Source organism: Pinus tabuliformis, chromosome 4_1 (assembly GCF_031772625.1).
Source record: "Pinus tabuliformis cultivar Carrire ecotype Pingquan chromosome 4_1, CPIR1, whole genome shotgun sequence".
NCBI lineage: Eukaryota > Viridiplantae > Streptophyta > Pinopsida > Pinales > Pinaceae > Pinus > Pinus tabuliformis.
In genome coordinates, this window is record NC_142303.1 from 214,862,652 (window position 1) to 214,882,372 (window position 19,721).

At 36.7% G+C, this 19,721-nt stretch overlaps 1 protein-coding gene across 4 annotated transcripts in view; it reads right to left on the bottom strand.

The window, feature by feature from the left end:
- The window catches only part of LOC149174998 (uncharacterized), a 123,445-nt gene that overhangs the window by 47,427 nt on the left and 56,297 nt on the right, over window positions 1-19,721 (bottom strand). For 3 of the 4 annotated variants that reach the window (XM_089419479.1, XM_089419480.1, XM_089419478.1), the window contains 3 exons: window positions 18,933-19,064; window positions 18,683-18,805; window positions 6,445-6,597 (listed from right to left, as the gene is read on the bottom strand). In XM_089419479.1, coding sequence (XP_089275605.1) covers window positions 6,445-6,597; window positions 18,683-18,805; window positions 18,933-19,064 — 408 coding nt within the window. The remainder of the gene's footprint in view (window positions 1-6,444; window positions 6,598-18,682; window positions 18,806-18,932; window positions 19,065-19,721) is intronic. The other variant, XM_089419481.1, reaches the window with a different exon arrangement.

Consider the following 19,721-nt stretch of genomic DNA (forward strand, 5'->3'; position numbering starts at 1 on the left):
GCACATCCAATGCTACCCCAAATCAACACTTCTCTGCTGCAAACTCTCAAATTTCTTCTGCTGGTGTCTTTAGTCCTTCTTGATCTGCAATCACTCTGATACCATGTGAAAAATTTTGAATCTAACACATCAAAAACCCCTACTGCATTTTCTAGTTTACTATCTCCTACTTGTTCTTTGCATTAACAAGTTATTTAAATGCATAAATATCGAAGTAAACACAAATGCAACCTTCACAAATATACAGATCAATAATTGAAATAAATTGAGACAACACAAGGGACACCATTATTTTTGGACAATCGTCCCCGGAAAAACCCAATGCGGGAAAACCGGTGCAGCGTATATGAGGGTTTTATTATTAAGTAGATTTTGAATACAGCTAGGGTGCCAGAAATGGCTCACCCTTCAGAGAATATCCTTGGAGGCAATACCTCTATCTGGAGACAAATATTCTGGTTGATCAGCAACCGGATGAACAATCCCACAGTGAATCTGATTGTTCCTTGTGTTGGACAGCGAACGCTACTCCACACACCCCTCTAGAACTGTACCACTCTCTTCGGAACTACGTCACCCTCTCTGGCTCAGCGTCAGCCAATCATCTCTCAGTCTGTCCCACTGAATCACCTCAGCGCAGCCCCAGAAGCTCTTTGTGTCCTCTGCGTCAACCTCTATGGCCTCTGTGTCAGCTTCTTTGGCCCTCTACATCCTCTGCGCTGGCCTCCTTAGCCTCTGCGTCAACCCTTGTTGCCTTTGCGTTTGCCCTCCTAGGCTTTGCAATGACTCTTCCGGCACTCTATCGCCTCTCTGATATGTATTCTTCAGCCTTGGATCGAAATCCTCTTATTGAACTATCCCTCGCTGAAACTGATCACTAACTCGATTTCCTCAGCAAACCTCACCCGAGAAAATCGAATTCTTGATCTCTCTTGGTGTATCTCCAACTGACCCTCAAGCCTCCTCTTATAGTTTTTTTGTTGACGATTCAACAACCGAGATTAAATCCCTAATCAATGGCTAAGATTAGATCTGGCTTGATCCTGGTTATTTATAACTTTCTCAGCTATTTTATATTAATATACATTAATATTTTAATTTTTCTAAGTTTAGACTTAAGAACCCCATTAAAAATATTAATTATTTTAATATCTCTTCATCTGAGTGGAATTTCCCCAAACGATTTCTGGGTCATGGAGATCTTATGTGCCTTAGCCTCTCCACCAATTTTCATGGCTAGAGCGCATACAATGCTACCAAAAATCAACACAAGAGCCTTGGATATGAGAAAGTCCGCACCACAATGTTGATTGAGTGCTGAAAAGTTAGATTTGGAGACTAAATTAAGCCCCATTTGAATTCATGGCACATTTCAGGGGTGTCCATCATTTCTGATGGATGGAAAGTTCAAAGGAATAGGCCTTTGATCAATGTGATTGCTCAGAGCCCAAAGGGGGCAATGTTTTTTAAGGCAATGGATTGTGAAGGGCAAATGAAAGATTCTCAATTCATTGCTGACATCTTGATTGAAGTAATTGAATTGGTGGGGCTAGAAAATGTTGTCCAGGGAATAACTGACAATGCAACGATGTGTAGAGAAATAGGCCTACTTATTGAAGGCAAATCAACACATCTTTTGGACCCCTTGTGTTGTACATTCATTGAACCTCATGTTGAGCAAGATGGGGAAGCAAATTGAGTGGATTCGAGTTATTTTTGAAAAAACAAAAGAAATTCAAGCATTCATCACAACCACAACATGTCCCAAGGCATCTACAGGGAATTTGCGAAGTTGGAGCTCCTTAAGGTACCTAAACTTTAAAGTTTATTTCATAAATTCTAATTTCTATGACTCTAAATTCAAATATGTAAATTGGATTCTCAAATGTCATGATTCGTGAATCATAATAGTTATTCAATCAAATTATGATTTTTAATTTATTGAAACATTGGCAATTTGGCACCTGCAGGTTGTCGAGACTCGATTTGCTTCTCACATCATAGTCTTAACAAGGCTTATGCAAGTGAAAGATGCATTACAATCAATGGTATACAGTTCTCTTTGGAACCAATGGAGGCAATCCCAATCTAATAGGGCATAAGCAGTGAAAAATTTGGTTGTCAATGATGAATGGTGGGATAAGGTGGAGTACCTCTTGGCATTTATTAGGCCAATTGTGGATTTGCTCCGTATGTTTGATACAGATATGCCTAATTTGGGAGAAGTGTATGAGGGCATTGATTCCATGATAGAGAAGATAAGGGTGGTTATAAATGCCAATGAGAATGACCCGGATGAATTCTTTTACAGAGAAGTAAAAGATATATTAATCAAAAGGTGGAACAAGATGACCACCCCATTGCACCTTTTGGCCTATGTAGTGAATCCAAAATATTATGCTGCAGAGTTGCTAAGTGATCCAAAAAGAACCTTACCAAACAAAGGACCGAAAGTCTCACAACGATTTAAAAAGGATTTTAGAAAGCTTTTTGTAGATCCTGAAATTGGGCTTCGGATCCATGCAAAGTTTGCTCATTTTGTGGAATCAGAGGGTTGGGGTTCTGATATTGATTGTATGAGAGACAAGAGAGCAATGAGTCCAATTGAATGGTGGAACTACTATGGTGGGGAACTTCCACATATCGAAAATTTGGCTATCAAGATCTTGTCACAGGTTGCTAGTTCCTCTTTAGTGGAAAGGAACTGCAGTACATATGGCTTCATCCATTCGGTGAAGCGAAACAGATTGAGCTCTAAGAAGGCTGAAGAACTAGTGTATGTTCATTCAAACTTTCGTCTTCTGTCACACAAGAGAGACGAATACAAATTTGGGGACACCAAATTATGGGATGTGGAACCAGAGTTGCCTGACTTGGATATGACATTGAATGTCAGGTCTCATATGACTTTGTTTGATGCGGAGTCACCAATAGGTGGATCTTCAAGTGGACATGGCAGCAATGTTCCCACTTCTGGAGAGGATGTGGAACTTCTTAGTGACAGAAATGAAGACATATTTGATGATATGTAAATGTAATTTATGATGGTATTTTAACTTTTGAACAACCATATGATTTATGAATAATGATACTACACTGCCAGTCATAGTTCATTTTGTACTTTGTACTATGTAGTATGCATTATTAATTTTGGTGATGATGTTGTAACTTGTCATGTTGATGATTGAAATTTGAAACAGAAACTTGATGATATGTTGAATCATGAATGTTATAATAATCATTAATGATGATGACAATGTTTATGCTAAATTGATGATGATGATAGATGATAATTGATTATGTATTTTTAGATATAATCTAGATTCTAAAAGATGAATGGTAATATGAAATTCTTATTTTGTATATATAAGTGTGTGCGTGTGTGTCATTTCCTAACGTATCGTATCCAGATTTTTTGAAAATTTGTCGTATCCATTTCAGTGCAACTTAGGGCAAAACCCCTAGGTAGGGGAAAACCCAGTCAAGAACTCTTCCTTCAGTAGATTCAAAATAAGTTGAGATAACCAAGACCCTTATAACCTAGACCAAAGACTTCTTCCATCCATCAAGTCAACCTTGTTACATCATGCTTCAGTTCTGAGTCTTGTATTCAGTGTTTCGTTCTTCAGTCCTGTACTCAACACTTTGTTCCTGCAAAAATATGATATCATAGTCCTGCAACACTTGACAGGCTTCAGTGCTATGCTTCAGTCCTGCAATTATGTCATGCTTCGGTCCTGTAATGGTATCATACTTCAGTCCTGTAATAGTGTCATAATCCGGTCCTGTAATAGTCCTGTGACAGTGTCATACTTCAGTCCTGTAGAGGTCCTGTAATAGTGTCATACTTCGGTCCTGTAGTGGTCCAGTAAGAGTGTCATACTTCGGTCCTGAAGTGATCTAGTAAGAGTGTCATACTTCCGTTCTGAAGTAGCTTAATGTCTCGGCCTCCAACCATATCATACTTCAACCTCCTAAATAATCTGAATTATCCTTCTTCGCTATTTCTGTAATCTACCCGAACTTCATTCTTCTCTCTGTTGAGCCAAGTTTACATGTGTATTTAATAATTTATAGTTGTTTCCAGCTGTAAAATGAGCTGACATGAGTAATTTGTGAAGCCGACTCGTAGAAAATTAGTTTGGAGGCCGACTTGCAAGTTGACTTGATGGAGGAGCCTTTTGACATGACAAAATAGATTTTAACTTTGACTTAAACAAAAATCCTAAAAGCCTACAATTGTGGCTTGACCTATGACTATTGACCCAAGCATGAAATAGATGCTTTAATAAGTCAAATTAATAATAATAAAGATTTATTTTGACAAATATATTACATTATGACTCAAGCACAATTATGAAGACCGATACCAGTTACATTCTTCAACATAAACATTCACAAGTAATTATCAAGATAAGAGAAATCAATCATTATTTTTTAGCACTTGGTTTCTCAACACCTCAAACTGCCAACAAAGAAATCCAGACACTGTCTGTCAAGCCATCAATGCAAAAGTCTTCACATCACATCATTAATAATGTCACAAATCTGAAAAGGACCTTTAATGCCTCTGGAATTGTTGACACACTAAAACTTGCCAACGGGCATCCCCATCCACTTCCCATATCCCCATTTGCTGGCAAGGGCCAGCCCTTGGACTTTACCTCAAGAAGGTCCAAACCCTCTTAAACTCAAGGTAAGGTACATATGTCCCATGCCACCAAAAAGGTCCCCTTTGTCCCTCCCTATTTGCCCAAAGAAATCTCCAAATAAGACACTCAAGAGCTTTGAACACTAACTGAAAGGAAAGAGACATGAGCAGTAATATAAATATCCTGAAATTAAAACTATGTTCTCAAATGTTTTTTTCAAGTGGCAAGTCAAGATAGAGTAAGCAAGAAGCTTCTATTCAAATTTTCCTTGATCCACCTGCATTGATCTATGATAGAAACCCATACACAAAGGGGATGCCCAGATACCAAATGATCATCTCATGTTTGACGCAAATAACAAATTTAAGAGGTATGTCGTCCTGTGGTGCAGTGATGAAGACATTCCATCACCATGATAATCACTCAAGTTCAAGCCCTGTCTAGCATAGAGGTATGATCATGTGTATCAGCTAACTGAGTTTGATAACCCATGCTAAAGTGATCTTTATGGCGATAAAGCCAAGTTGGTATTCATAGCTCCCCATGGATCAAAAAAAACATTATCAACAAAAACAAGTTTGCAAAGTACAAAAGGAATTATTAAATGGAACACATGGAATATATAAAAACATGGAAGACTTATATTTTCCATGAAAACATACTATTACCAAACAGCCTGTGGGAATCAAGCACTCACAAAATTCAACAACTAAAAACCTCAGAAAATAACCGTCTTTTGTAACAAATTGACATTGTATCAGGTAAGGAACAATAATTAAGTCTACTTGTCATATTATAATAATTATTATTAATAATGCAAATATATAAAAACCAAAGATTATATTTAAAATTTATCACCATGAAGAAAGTGAAATTAGAAGATCAGTCTCAGAAAAAGCTTCTCTTTGGGAGCAAATGCTAATTGGGACCTGCAAATAAACAGAACCAAATGGAATTTTTAAGGAGTCGCACGCATATTTAAACAACAATAGAATTAAAGAGAGGATATCTAATAATGGGATGAAATTCTATAGAAGAGAAATAGTAAAAATCTCAGAAAATAATTCTCTGCTAATAAATTGATATGGTCTCAAGCACGAAGCAATGATTAAGTTTACTTGTCAAATTATAATACCTAATATTCATAATGGAAATACACAAAAACCAAAGCTTATATTTAAAATTTAACACCATGAAGAAGGGGCAATAAAAAGATGTGGCCAGAGATCTATACAAAGTTTCTTTCTTTCGACCTCAGATACTAGGAGTATCCCTCGCTCCTACATCCCCCCAGGATCATAGAGCCTGACCCATCGCTGATTCCAGCAGACTTCAACAGCAAGTCAGTGCCCAGTTTGTCTCCCTCACCAGTAGTCATCAGACTCAAGAGCCCTCGACATCCTTAGCTCCATTGCCAGATCTTCCTGTCTCACCCATTCTTTCTTGGCAGATTATTGATTATTTTGTATTGTGCTATGATCTTTTATATGCATGTCGCAGCAGTACTAGCGCTTGTTTCTTCTTTTCTCTATATTATTTTCTCTAGGAGCTACACTTACACTCCCACATTATATTGTACTCTTCTTCAGTCCCATTGGCTTACTTTTGTGAGCATTTGTTGGACATTAACAAAATTATCTTGTTTGTTGGAACAAATGCTATTTGGAGCTTGCAAATAAACAGAACTAAATAGCATGCATACTTCAATAATAATATAATTAACGAGATAATATATAACAACGGGATGAATTTCTATAGAAGATATGTAACAAGACAAATACAAAGCACTTACTTGAAATTGAGGTCCACGTCTTCTTCTAACACAAGTTTTAGCTTCATTCATCTTTTGTTCTCTTTCTTCAATCTCTTTTTGTATACTTTTTTCATCATATGCTCCATCTATTGCCAAGGTATTACCACTGCCGCGTCCATGCCTATTTGTACTCTGAATTTTTCATACAGGACGAGAGATAAACTGCATTACTGAAAAAAATCTAATCAAGGAATTCAAATCATTTAAGCATAACAAACAAAACTCAGCATGACCTAATGGTTGGTAACCCGGTCAGGACAAGTCTCGGAAATATCAACCATATACAATTTAAACTTAAATGAAATCTTATTCAGTTTACTGTACCTGGATTCCAAATAATCGGCACCAAGCCTTAGTTTGGTTACAACATTAGTTAATTAGTTACATTTTAGTTGATATAACAACTTACCTTATCAAATTTTGTTGACAACTAATCCTTGGGATTGGGTGAATATGTGTAAAATAATGTAAATAGAAAATAAGTCGAGTTGCAATATGAAGAGAGACTGGGAGATGAAGCCCAAGAGTCTCTCCCTCCATGTATATATCTATGATCAGCCCCAACGCAAAATCACAATTCATTTTGAGGGGTTACATCCTGGCCTAACATGGTCTTAGAGCACAGGTCCCATTTTAGACGTGTAACTCTTGTCATTGGTTTCCATTATTCTGCTAGTTTTCTGCCCCTCTCCTTTGACAGAAACTTTGTCCTTCATTTCCTGCCATGCATAACCGTGGTGTCCCAAATCTTTGTGTGAAGTTGTGAAGGATTGAACGTCGGTGCGGTGAGCATGGAGCAGAGGCAGGATTGAACACTGGTGCTATGACTGGTATGTCTTCGACTAGTATTATGTGACTTGTAACGCATTGTTGCATTACTGTGTGCCATATTGTAGTGCATTGTTGTTACTGTGCACTTCGATTTCTACTTGGCCCCTCCACCTTCTGGCCCATCCACTGTCATATATACCACTGACAGTCATACCTCCCACTGCCACTGTATACCACCGTTTTCTTATATAATGTTGGCCTAACACTCCGTTGTTACGTTATTTGACTGTTGGCCTCTCCATTGCATAATACATATAACGTTGGGGTAAACATCGGGCTTGTATTGCCCCCATCCATGGCACCAAAACCGCCTGACTCCCAGTTACCAACCCACCATACCCAGTGTGGATGTGTTGCATCCCATATACCACTATACCCATACCATATACCACCCACCTGACTCCGTCCTGTGGCATCCCATAGCTTAGCATATACCACCCACCCAACTTCTTCCTGCAATACCACTATACCACTATACCACGCTCCATCCTGCGGCATCCCATTAACAGTTATACCCATACATTTAATCCTTGGCATTGTGTTTGTCCTCCGTATATTATTACGTAAATGGCAATTGGTATTACATTGGGGAATTACGTTAATACCTCCCCCACATATAACTCTCCTTCCAGTTTTTAATACCCGAATCCACTGCGCACTATGTTGCCAGACCTGAACCCGCCTCCTCATATCACATTGGCCCGTCATATGATATTAAGTTGAATATAACATAACACTTGCTCCGTTGAATAACATTATTGTACCACCGTTATTTGAACAAGGTCTGCTCTTAATACATCTATCCCCCACCGTGGATCTCGGACCCATTACGTGTATAACACCACCCCACCGTGATACCTCCCCACATACCCCCTCCTCCATATACCACCTCCCTCATACATAACCTTCCCCATATAACCCCTCCCTCAATAATACCTTTGTTTTAATATATCAAAGTGCATTTTTTACACACATTACCACCAAAAGTGCAATTTTTTACAATATATTGGTAGCAAAGTACATTTGTTTACACAGTACAGACATTTAAAATGCATTCATTGATATCTATTGTTGGAGTAGTTCTCTCAAGAAAAGAGAACTATCCTAAATGGTCACGGAAGATAAAACACACTCACATTCAATGAGTTGTGGAAAGGAATTTGTGTAGGAGAAGGAGATAATGAACCTGCAAAACGCATCTCAGATAAGGAGATTGCCATTTGGGAAAACAAGAACAGCAAGGCCTATGACTTGATTGTAGCATCTGCAAATAAAGAGGTGAGTCACCATATTTCACCATTTCCAAATGCTTTTGAAGCCTTACAGAAGTTGAAGGAACTCTATGACTCACACTCTTAACTTGAAGTTGTCCAATCAATGATTAAATTGTTCAGTCTTGAAATGAAAAATGAAGACCCTCTTGCTTTAGCATCAAAAGTAAGATCTATTATGCATGATATCAAAACCATTGGTGTTCAAATAGACATTCCTCTCATAGATTATGTCAAGGCATTATATCCCACTTATTCAAATTATCTTGAGTCATTGCAAGCAAGTGGAAACCTCAAGGAGATTACCTTTGACTCCCTTGAGAAGAAGTTTGCTGAGAGAGAGAAGGCTTTTGGGAAAAAAACAGCTCCTCGGTCTTCTGAAGAAGTTGTGTGTCTTGTACATAAAGAGAAGAATTGTGCACAAGATTCTTCTAGAGGAAGAGGTGGCTGAAGAGGTAAAGGAAGAAGGAATTTTAGAGGCAAGGGGGCAGACAGTTCCAAGGAGAAAATTTTGATCTTCATTGCATAAGTTGCAATAGAGATGTACATGATGCATCCACATGAAAGTTGCCTTGGGACAAAATTCAGAAGGAAAGAAATGAAGCCAAAGGTAAAACCAATGACAAAGGGAAAGGTAAAGCACCTGAATCCGCTCACTATGTTGTGCCACATTGTAATATTGTAGTAACTAAAGAATTGTTTAATGCTTCACTTACTTCTTGGAAAAACAATTGGTTGCTTGATTCAAGAGCAACTTGCCACATGACTTTTAGAAGAGATTTTTTCGAATAATTTACGGACAAAGTTGATGGAGCAGTATACTTTGCAGGCAAATCAAAACTCAAGCGATCAGGGCTTGGCACAATCAAGCTCAAACTGCCTAGTCTTCCAGACTTTCTTCTGCATGATGTTTTATATCTCCCAGAGCTGAGGAGAAACTTGTTGTCTTTGGTCCACATCCACCAGCAAGGACACTCTATTCATATGTTTGATGGCAAAGTTGAGGTCAAAAAAGCATCAGATCGCTCACTTGTCATGACGAGGATAGAAGAAGAAAGACTTCTGAAGTTGCAAGGTACCTCTGCTCGTGCATAGAACTTCTCATCTATGTCACATGGTTCGAGTTCGACAACGATTAAGTTCGATTCGAATTCGAATTTTCCGATCAAGTTCGAATGAGGTTCGGCATTAGGTTCGACTATACATATTTTTCAATATATATATATATATATGACAAAATAATAGAAAATTCAAAACCAGATGGCTTGCAACATTACATAGATATCAACCACAGGCCAAATTGACACACAAGGTATGACAAAAACACTATCAGCAATATTATTACAGAAGTGAGGGAAGATGCTATTGCATAAACCCAGGAGCAAACATAGGATATGCCACTGTAGTAGGTGAAAGTGCTGCCCACAAAAGGATGAAAGGTGACCCTTTATTGCTGCCCAGAAAAGGTAGAGTAACTTGTCTAATGACTCACTAACTGGTAGAATGCTGTCATAATAATTGCAGATCAGCTCTGTCAGCTGGTTGCCATATTTCTGCCAAATCCGACAGGATGCCAATGCCTAAAATAGGTAAGTGAAGGGTGAATATAACTCTGGAGGAATGCACCCTCCACTCTAGTCAAGCATAAAGCATTTAACTGTCATCATGAAGGCATGAAGACTACATGAAAACTTGAAAGAAATTACTGCTAGACTGCTATCATACTGACACCCTCCAGGCTGCCACAACCTGTTAAAATCAACACCTCAAATAGATTTTCAAATCAGGTGTCAGATTGTCATATAATTTTGTTAAGATACTGCCCAAAATAGGATTAGAAACTACCAGAAGCTATGCCTTTCTGACTGCTACACGACTGTACCCTAGTGCTATCATAAACGCTGACATACTTATGAAATCCATTTTTAGAATAGGCTGTAGCCATCCGTTTTCAGAATAGGTTGTAGCCTGTAACAACCCTAAAACAAACCTTGTTCCCAAGTCAACTCCAACCACATGATTCAGACTCATCCCATCAACCAATGGTATCCCAAGACACGTGTAAAAGGAAAAACTACATTTTAACAAATATTAACCCGGACCTAACGGTGGACTTACAAGTTACATAATACATTTTAGCACTGATCTAAAAACATATGGAACACAAATCAGAATGTTGTGAACATATAATTAACTGTGTGCAAAGATAATCACGTGCCTAATAAAAAAAACCAGCGAACCCTAAATCGAACCTTAACAAATTCGTTTAAATTCGCGTTCAGGTTCGTTGAAGTTCGTTCAGGTTCGTTGTAGTTCGTTCAGGTTCGAGTTCTTTCAGGTTCGAATTTCAGGTTCGGCGAACCTGAACGAATTTCAAATTTTTTTCAGGTTCGCTGAATTTCGAACCTGAACCTTCAGGTTCGCCGAACCCTGTGACATAGCTTCTCATACAGTTCTCATTATGACGAAGGTACATTTCCATCAAGTCTTTTATGGCATGCTAGATTTGGACACTTGAATTATGACAGCCATCGTATGTTGAAGAAAAGTGGTGTTATTGGTTTGCCTACAATTCCTAGGAAACTTAAGCAATGTGATGCTTGTATCTTAGGATTCATGATTCACATTCCAGAGCACATAAAAAACTCAAACTTATTCATTCAGATTTATGTGGCCCAATGCTTGTTCCTTCTGCAAATGGAAATAAATATATGATGACATTTATTGATGACTACACCAAAATGTGTTGGATTTATTCATTGAAGAACAAATCTGATGTTTTTCAAACATCCAAGAACTTTCATCCATGGATTGAAAATGATGCACAATCTCATATTGGCTTTATTCGCAATGATAATGGAAAAGAATACACTTCAAATGAATTTGAAAACTATCTTGGCGAACATGGGATCAAACATCAAACAACTGTGCCTTATAATCCCCAACAAAAAGGAGTAGCTGAAAGAATGAACAGGACAATCTTAAATATGGTACGTTCCATGATGTTTTTCAAGAATGTAAAATTGATGTTTTGCACTGATGTAGTTCTATGTGTTGTGTATGTAAAGAATAGGTGTCAATCTAATGCTATTAGAAACAAGCCTTCTTATGAAATGGGGTATGGCCGCATTCCTTCGATAAAGTATCTCAGAGCCTTTGGTTCCACCTGTTATGCCTTGATACCTAAGGAACAAAGAAACAAACTTGGTGCAAGGAGTCGTAAGTGTATCTTCTTAGGGTATTCAAATACCTCCAAAGCATATTGTCTCTATGATGAAGTTAATAAGAAGTTTGTAGTGTCTAAAGATGTGATCTTTCTTTAATCTTCCAGGGTTGACAATGTTGTTGAGCGACAGCTTGATCGCTTGGATAGATTTGGACATGCCAAGTCTTTTCAAGAATTTGATAATGAGATTCCACATCTTGAAGGGGTGGTATTTATACTGGATCAATATGTGGAATCTTCTTCTAAAGCACTAACTCCCCCACATGAAGCTCCAGCTATCGATGACACTTTGCATGATGTGATTAACAGAATTTGGAGACTCAATCTCGATTTAGCCCCAACTCAATCAACTGAGCAACTTGGGCCATCTCAAAAAGGTCCTCCAAAATGGTTGACAAAGACACTTGAAAGTGTTCATCCTGATGAGGTTGGAAAGACAGGAACAAGAAATTCAACCAGGAAAAATGGAGGTGATGTAGACGATTCTGATTCACCTGTTGATATGGATGTTTCTTATGATTGTGAACTGAATTTGTCTTCATATTTTGAACCAACTTCCTTCAAAGAAGCCGCTTCTCATGATGAATGGAAAGAAGCAATGCAAAAAGAGTATGATGCCTTGATAAAGAATGGCACTTGGAAGTTGGTTGATCCTCCATTGGGAACCAAACCAATAGGCTGCAAGTGGGTCTACAAGAACAAGTATAAAGTTGATGGCTCACTTGAAAAGCACAAAGCCAGACTTGCAGCAAAAGGTTTTGCACAGAAGGAAGGGGTCGACTATGAGGAGACTTTTGCCCCCACAGCAAAATGGGCTACCATCCGGACACTCTTTGCCTTGGCAACTCAGAATGATTGGAAAGTCCATCAAATGGATGTAAAAACTGCTTTCTTGAATGGAGATCTGAAAGAGAATGTTTTTATGTCCCAACCAAAAGGATTTGTTGTTAAGGTTCAAGAACATAAAGTATGCAAGCTTGTAAAATCCTTGTATGGCCTCAAGCAAGCACCGTGAGCCTGGTATGAGAAGTTAACTGAGCATCTTTTGAAACTCAACTTCAAACATTATGATCTTGATGATGCAACTTTGTTTGTCAAAAAAGTTGGCAAAACAATTGTATATCTTGTGGTGTATGTAGATGATCTTTTGATGATAGGGAACAATGAGAACTATTTTGCATCCATAAAGGAGGAGTTGAGGAAAGGTTTTGAAATGACAGACTTGGGGTATGTTCACTACTATCTTGGTATTGAAGTAACTCTAACATCTGAAGTTTATATTCCTCTCTCAGAAGAAGTACATCAGAGATTTGAGGATGCAACAAAATATAGACAGCTTGTAGGAAGTCTCAACTACCTGACTACTACTAGACTAGACATTTCATTTGTTGTTGGAATCCTCTCCAGGTTTATGCAAAAGCCTTGTGAGGGACATTGGTCTATTGCAAAAAGAGTTCTAAAGTACTTGAAGGGAACTCAATACTTTGGACTTAAGTATACACAGGTGGGCAACTTCAGCTTGATTGGATACTCTGATTCAGACTTTGATGGAGATAAAGAAACAGGGGTATCTACTTCAGGTTATGCTATGAGTCTTGGATCAAGAGTTGTCTCCTAGAGGTCACGCAAACAATCAGTTCCAGCAGATTCCACAACAGAGGCAAAATATGTGGCAGCGGCAAAAGCAACAAAGGAAATTGTGTGGCTCAGGAAAATTGAGGAAGATTGCAAGTGAAACAAGTACATTCAACTCCACTCATGATTGACAACACTTTTGCAATAAAGTTGGCCAAGAACCCAAAGTTCCATGATCGAAAAAAGCACATCAATACAAAATACCATCTTATTTGACATCACATTGAGGCCAAGACAATCCATCTACGCCATTGTTCCACAACTGAGCAGATTACAGACATCTTCACCAAAGCACTTGGAAGAGAAAAGTTCGAAAGATTCAGAATGATGCTTGGACTCACCAACGTCCCTTCAAATTAAGGGGAGGGGATGTTGACACTTGTTCCTTGGGATTGGGTGAATATGTGTAAAATAATGAAAATAGAAAATAAAGAGAGTTGGAATATGAAGAGACACTAGGAGGTGAAGCCCAAGAGTCTCTCCCTCTATGTATATATCTATAATCAGCCCCAATGCAAAATCACAATTCATTTTGAGAAGTTACCTCCTGGCCTAACAAATTTTATACTTTGTATAAAAACATGCACCTGCATTTTACAGATTTTATTGAACGGCCTTTATAAATATAGTATACAATATAATACACCTCTAATATGCTTCACATGAATGGCAGAAATAAGTGCATGGAAAAACAATGCCATGAGGTTTTTATCAAAACATACAAAACAAGTGTAATATGCAATGTTGCCGCTTAGTACCTGCCCTTATGCAAAATAGATTAAATAGATATATTTTTAAATATATAAATAGATTCAAAATTAAAGTATTTTAAAAAAAATTGATTATGTAAATTATATAATTTCAATACATTTTTATTTAATGTTAAACAAAACTTTAAATAATATATTAAAAAATAAAATGAAACAAAACTTAATAACAATATATTAAAAAACAAAACATAAAAAATTTAAACTATATCTAAATTATAAACTTAAACCTCTGTTACACCGGAACCGCTCCCAAGAGGTGGGAAACCAGTTCCAATAGTTCCCGCACTTCCGGGAGCTTTGGAACTGTACGGGAACATTACCTTTTCAACGGGAGCTGCAATGGGTGCTGGGGAAAGTTCCAGGAGCTTTGAGGACTGTTTTTTTGGAGTTATGGCGTTCCCTCGGGTTGGGGAATACAAATCCTATGGAGAAATATGTTAAACTGCCCACAAAACATGAGCCTATGTTGAAACCTTCGCAGGAAGAAAGGCCAAAGACATCTTTAACACCAATATCCTTAATTGAGAAACTGGAGCAATCTCTTGATGGGTTAAGGAAGCGTGTGGCACCTTGACGTAAGGGCGATATCTGGGATGTCATGCTCATGAGTATTTCTTTTGTTGTTTATGTATATATATCGTAGAAGATTGTGTGTGCATATTGTATGTGGCAGTCAATGCTTAAACATTAGAGTTGCTTTGATTTTTCTCTTAAAAATAACTAGAGAAACATATGTAGAACTGTTCCTTTGTATTTTTAAGCCAGATTGTTTCAAAGACTGATCATGTGTCAGAGCACTGATAATGAACTTGACATTTTATATATATAAAAGGGAGAGACTCAGGGAGAGAGACACCCAGAGAATATATTTATATATATAACAGATTATATATTTATTATTTATATATTTAAATTGATTTTAATATTTGAATATTTTGATACAATATTAATTTTGATTTTTATATAAATTATATAATTAACAAAATATTTTTTATTTTTTTATTTTTTATTAGCCGTTTCCTGTAAATTTTAGGGAAACCTCTAGCCGTTCCCGACACCCGTACCCAAGTTCCCAACGTTCCCACATTCCAGAAACTCATGCAACATAGACTTCAACTAATATAAACGCATCTGACCTCAAAACCAAGATTAAAAAGATTTAAAGATAAACCTTTGGCTCCATCCTCAAAGCACAATCAAAACTTAAACAACACCAAAAGCAATTACTTGGGTAATTTATTGAGGTTGAACCTGAAGCTCAATGGTACTGGACAGTAGTACATCATTTTAATAAGAATTGCACCAATAAATCACAACTACTTCAGCACCCAATCCAGGATCTTGCAGAACCATTGTAACTTGTACCAATAGATCTCCAGCAATATGCACATCCAATAAATCACAACTACTTCAGCGCCCAATCCAGGATCTTGCAGAACCATTGTAACTTGTACCAATAGATCTCCAGCAATATGCACATCGCAGATCACCATGCCCGTAATTTTGCTCACTGCCTCCAAGAGTGATATTTATTCTATCCGTAAATCTCAATCAATGCTGTACTGCTATATATTTGTTGTCAAATTATAAGATTTTCTAAAAGATTTGGTAAACGAAACTTGTATTTTATTGAACATTGACGCATTGAAACATAGTAGTCATATTGTAAGAGATTTTTAAAAAATTTAGTACAAGAGGTATATTTTTTTCCTTACATACGAGTTATTTATTTATTTGTTTTTTCTTTTCTAAATTTGGTGAACGATACTCATATTTCATTAAATGCTCTAGTATATAAACACCGGTTGCTGTCAAACTGTAGGTTGTGTTAAAAGATTTGGTGAGCGAGAATCTGAATATGCAATATATTGACTCTGAGATCGGTGTTTAACTGCAATTATATCATCACTCTGAGATCGGTTTATATCATCACTGTCCAAACTGGCCCTCAGTGAATCGCAGTACCATTTTCTGTCCAAATTAGTTGTTAGTTGTTTAGTTAATTGCAGCACCAATTTATTTTATAGTGCATAAATGTTTGAAAGAAAGTTCATAGTTTCTTCTTCTGTGAGTCTGTCAAAATATGTTGTAATATAATTTATTTGGTAGCAAGTAATGGAATTATTTTATGCCTCATTATTAATAAACTTTAAAATAAAAGTTTACCAATTATTAATCATATATTTTTAAAATACAAAAATTATTTGAAAAAAATATAGAGATTCATTTAAAAATTTATCTGATAATTTAACTTAATATTTTTATAATATCAATTTATTAATTTATTCTATAAACTATATTATATTAGAGTAATTGACTATATTACAATGAGTGACTTGGTGGTCATAACCTTCGTATAAAAAAAATTGTACATGCCACTCAATATCTATAAGACTATACATAATATATAAAATAGTCTTACCACTATAATGGAGGATTCATATCAAAACTTTTAATGTAACGATTGACAATTGATTTGAAAAATGACAGCAGTAGCACTCACTCATAAAACTTTTAATTTTATTTTCCACAACATCTTTACTATAGGTGCAATTTAATAATCTCTGACACATTTATTTCCTAAGTTTGTACATCACTCGAAAAAGTTTCAAAAGACTTTGACATAAAGTATCATAAATATATTGGAAATGAGTTGGGCCGAAAAGGTAGTGACAGATTCTTACACGGTGGTTGTCCCATTAATTTAATAAATGATCGACGCTTCTCTGGATTGCGATTGTAATGTGTAATTACATACATACACTGCGATTGTAATGTGTAATTACATACACTGTGTGGCCATAGGACTAGGGGTAATAATTCAACTACTTTCAAGTTTCTTAAATTATGCAACTAATTCATTAAATTAAGGTGGGCAGCTATCCACATAGCACAACTACTTGCTTAAATTATGGTGGGCAGCTATCCACATGGCATTGTGTTGTGCAAAAAGACTAATAACAACCATTATTATGCACTTGGTGAACAGAAACTTTTTTTAGATTTTTTTTTAATATAATTTTTATATCTCAAAATTCAATTTAAAACCACATAAAGTTAGTCATCAACCAATTAGAAAAAAAAAAATTAAAAAAAAAAAAATTAGTTTTCAAAATATTCAGTTTAATATTTAATTTTTTCAAAACTTTAATAAACTTCACAAAATCTGTTTAAAAATTTCAAAATTAATTGAATGTCAGCTTTTTAACCAAAATCAAAAACAATATATCCTGCCTTTGGCAGGTATAATAAGCAGAATTAAATTTCATAAGTAGCATTAATTTTTTACAAGACATGAGAATCTAAAGGCTATACTAATAGTTTCAAACCCAAACTCGGACTATGAATCAGTAGAGGGTCAACTCAACTCTGACTTGGACTCAGATTGACTCAGACTGATCTGATTTCAATGACTTGGTCCACAAAAAAAATATATAAAATAGTTAAATTTTAATGAAAATACGTTATTCTAAGGATTCCAAACCATACAAAATATACAGTCTGCTCACGTATATACCATGTAAGGTGAATATATCAAAATGGCACTGAATGCAATACATATCAGCGACAAAATACATAACCAATGAGGCTGTAAATGGGGTCTACAGTCCAAAAAACATGCTACAAGCTACCGACCTACTACATAATAGTACAAATCATTTATCAGCATGATCAATCATCAAACTCAAGACGATTGCCAAACCAGCTCCAAGCTCAAGCCCCACAACTGCTGTTCAAGATTTCAACACTGCTCCAAAACTCCAAATGCTCACAAATGCTCAATGAGAGAAGTGTGAGGCAAATAGGAGTGAAGGCCGCACAGGGGATTCCTAGATCTACTCAGCCGAGTAGGGCTGGTTTGGTACCAAACTGGTCAAGTCATGGTTTGACTCAGCCGAGTAGGGCTGGTTTAGTACCGAACTGGTCAAGTCACGCTTTGACTCGGATGGTTTGGTGCCAAACTGGCCCACCAAACTGATTTGAAGGCCAAGTCGGTTCGACCAGCAACCAACTCAGAATGATTTTCAAAACTATGATACTACTATAATTATAATTTTAAGCATAAAACAAGGCCAAAACTAAAGCTTCCCAAATTGCATGGAGTTCAGATATTGTTACAAGGTTATATGAACCAAGGCATGCCCATCAATTTATTGCAAACTAGGCTTCCCAAAAAGCTTTTAGGCACTTACTTTCATGACTGGGGAGTTCTAATTATGTGATCACCACAGCTCTATTTTCATACTCCCAATAGTTTTGGACGTTGGTAATCAACATATTGTACAATAATTTGGCAGGTGGTTTTAAAAACCATGGGTCAATTTTATATCTAATAGAATTTTGAATTTTTATTTTATTTGTCACCAACAAAAAAAACACACAGTAGTCACAAAGAAAACATTTGCATTGTGGATGTGCACACAGCCATACATTCAAGTCACAAGCATACAGCCACATAAATAAGCAATGTGTTAAAGATTAACCTTTATCAAATGCTTGCTTTGAGAATCATCCAACGTGATGGCAATTTGTCTAGCCAGGTCTGCAGAAAAATGAACAAGTCGCTGCATGAATCTCTCCCTTGTTGTCTTCAATACCCACAACGGCTGATGATTCATTTAACATACAATCGGATCAGTTTACTAAATAGGATTGAAACCCAAGTTTACAATAAAATCACTGAATATGGCTGTCACAAAAGTTCCCCAACCAAAGGAGTGCAATACCACTTACCGTTACTAAATTCGTCGCATACCCTATATATTTTTGAACTGATGCTCCCTCACATACAACATGTGTTGCACTGCAGCCAATGAACCAATGATCCACACAGGTTGCACCTTCTCTCCTTGCGGCCTCAACTACCTAAGCAAGCATAAAACATGAGTGCTCAAGAATGGCCCTGTATGCAAAGGCAGTAGCATGCCAAAAATAGATCTTCTGAGTGAAAATTGTATGAATACAAATAGACAAGGCAGATTGATTTCCTGAGGGTTGCTATGAACTTCAGAAAAATAAAACGGAAAAGGAGAAAGGAGCAGAATACAACAAGAGAAAAGAAAGAAAATACTAAATGAGAGATGGGTAAAGATGATTCCATCAGGTCTGTTAAAAAAAATGATTCGATCATGAATAAATCCCTTCATAAGTCTTGATATAGTTCTGCAGTAATCCTCCATTAGATGGTCTGGGGACACTTCATTAAGTTCTCTGAATCCTTTCATACGGGGAATCTAGTTTGAGATGCCTTAGGGCAAAGAGAATTCTTTGTCTGCTTGGCATTTGTGCAGCAAATAGACCATCAAGTTAACAGTATAATATTTCAACCCAGACAGTGAAAATATTTAGACCAGCTTGGCAGTGTCATAGAGCAAGTACACTGAGAAGCTATAGCTAAAAAGCACAACACAATGTTTTCAAGGAAGTACAAGCTTAATACTAGGTATTACTATATAGTAAAACAACTAAGATAAATTTAAAATAAGCATTCCAAAAAGAAAGTGCAAAATAACTGGCTACATG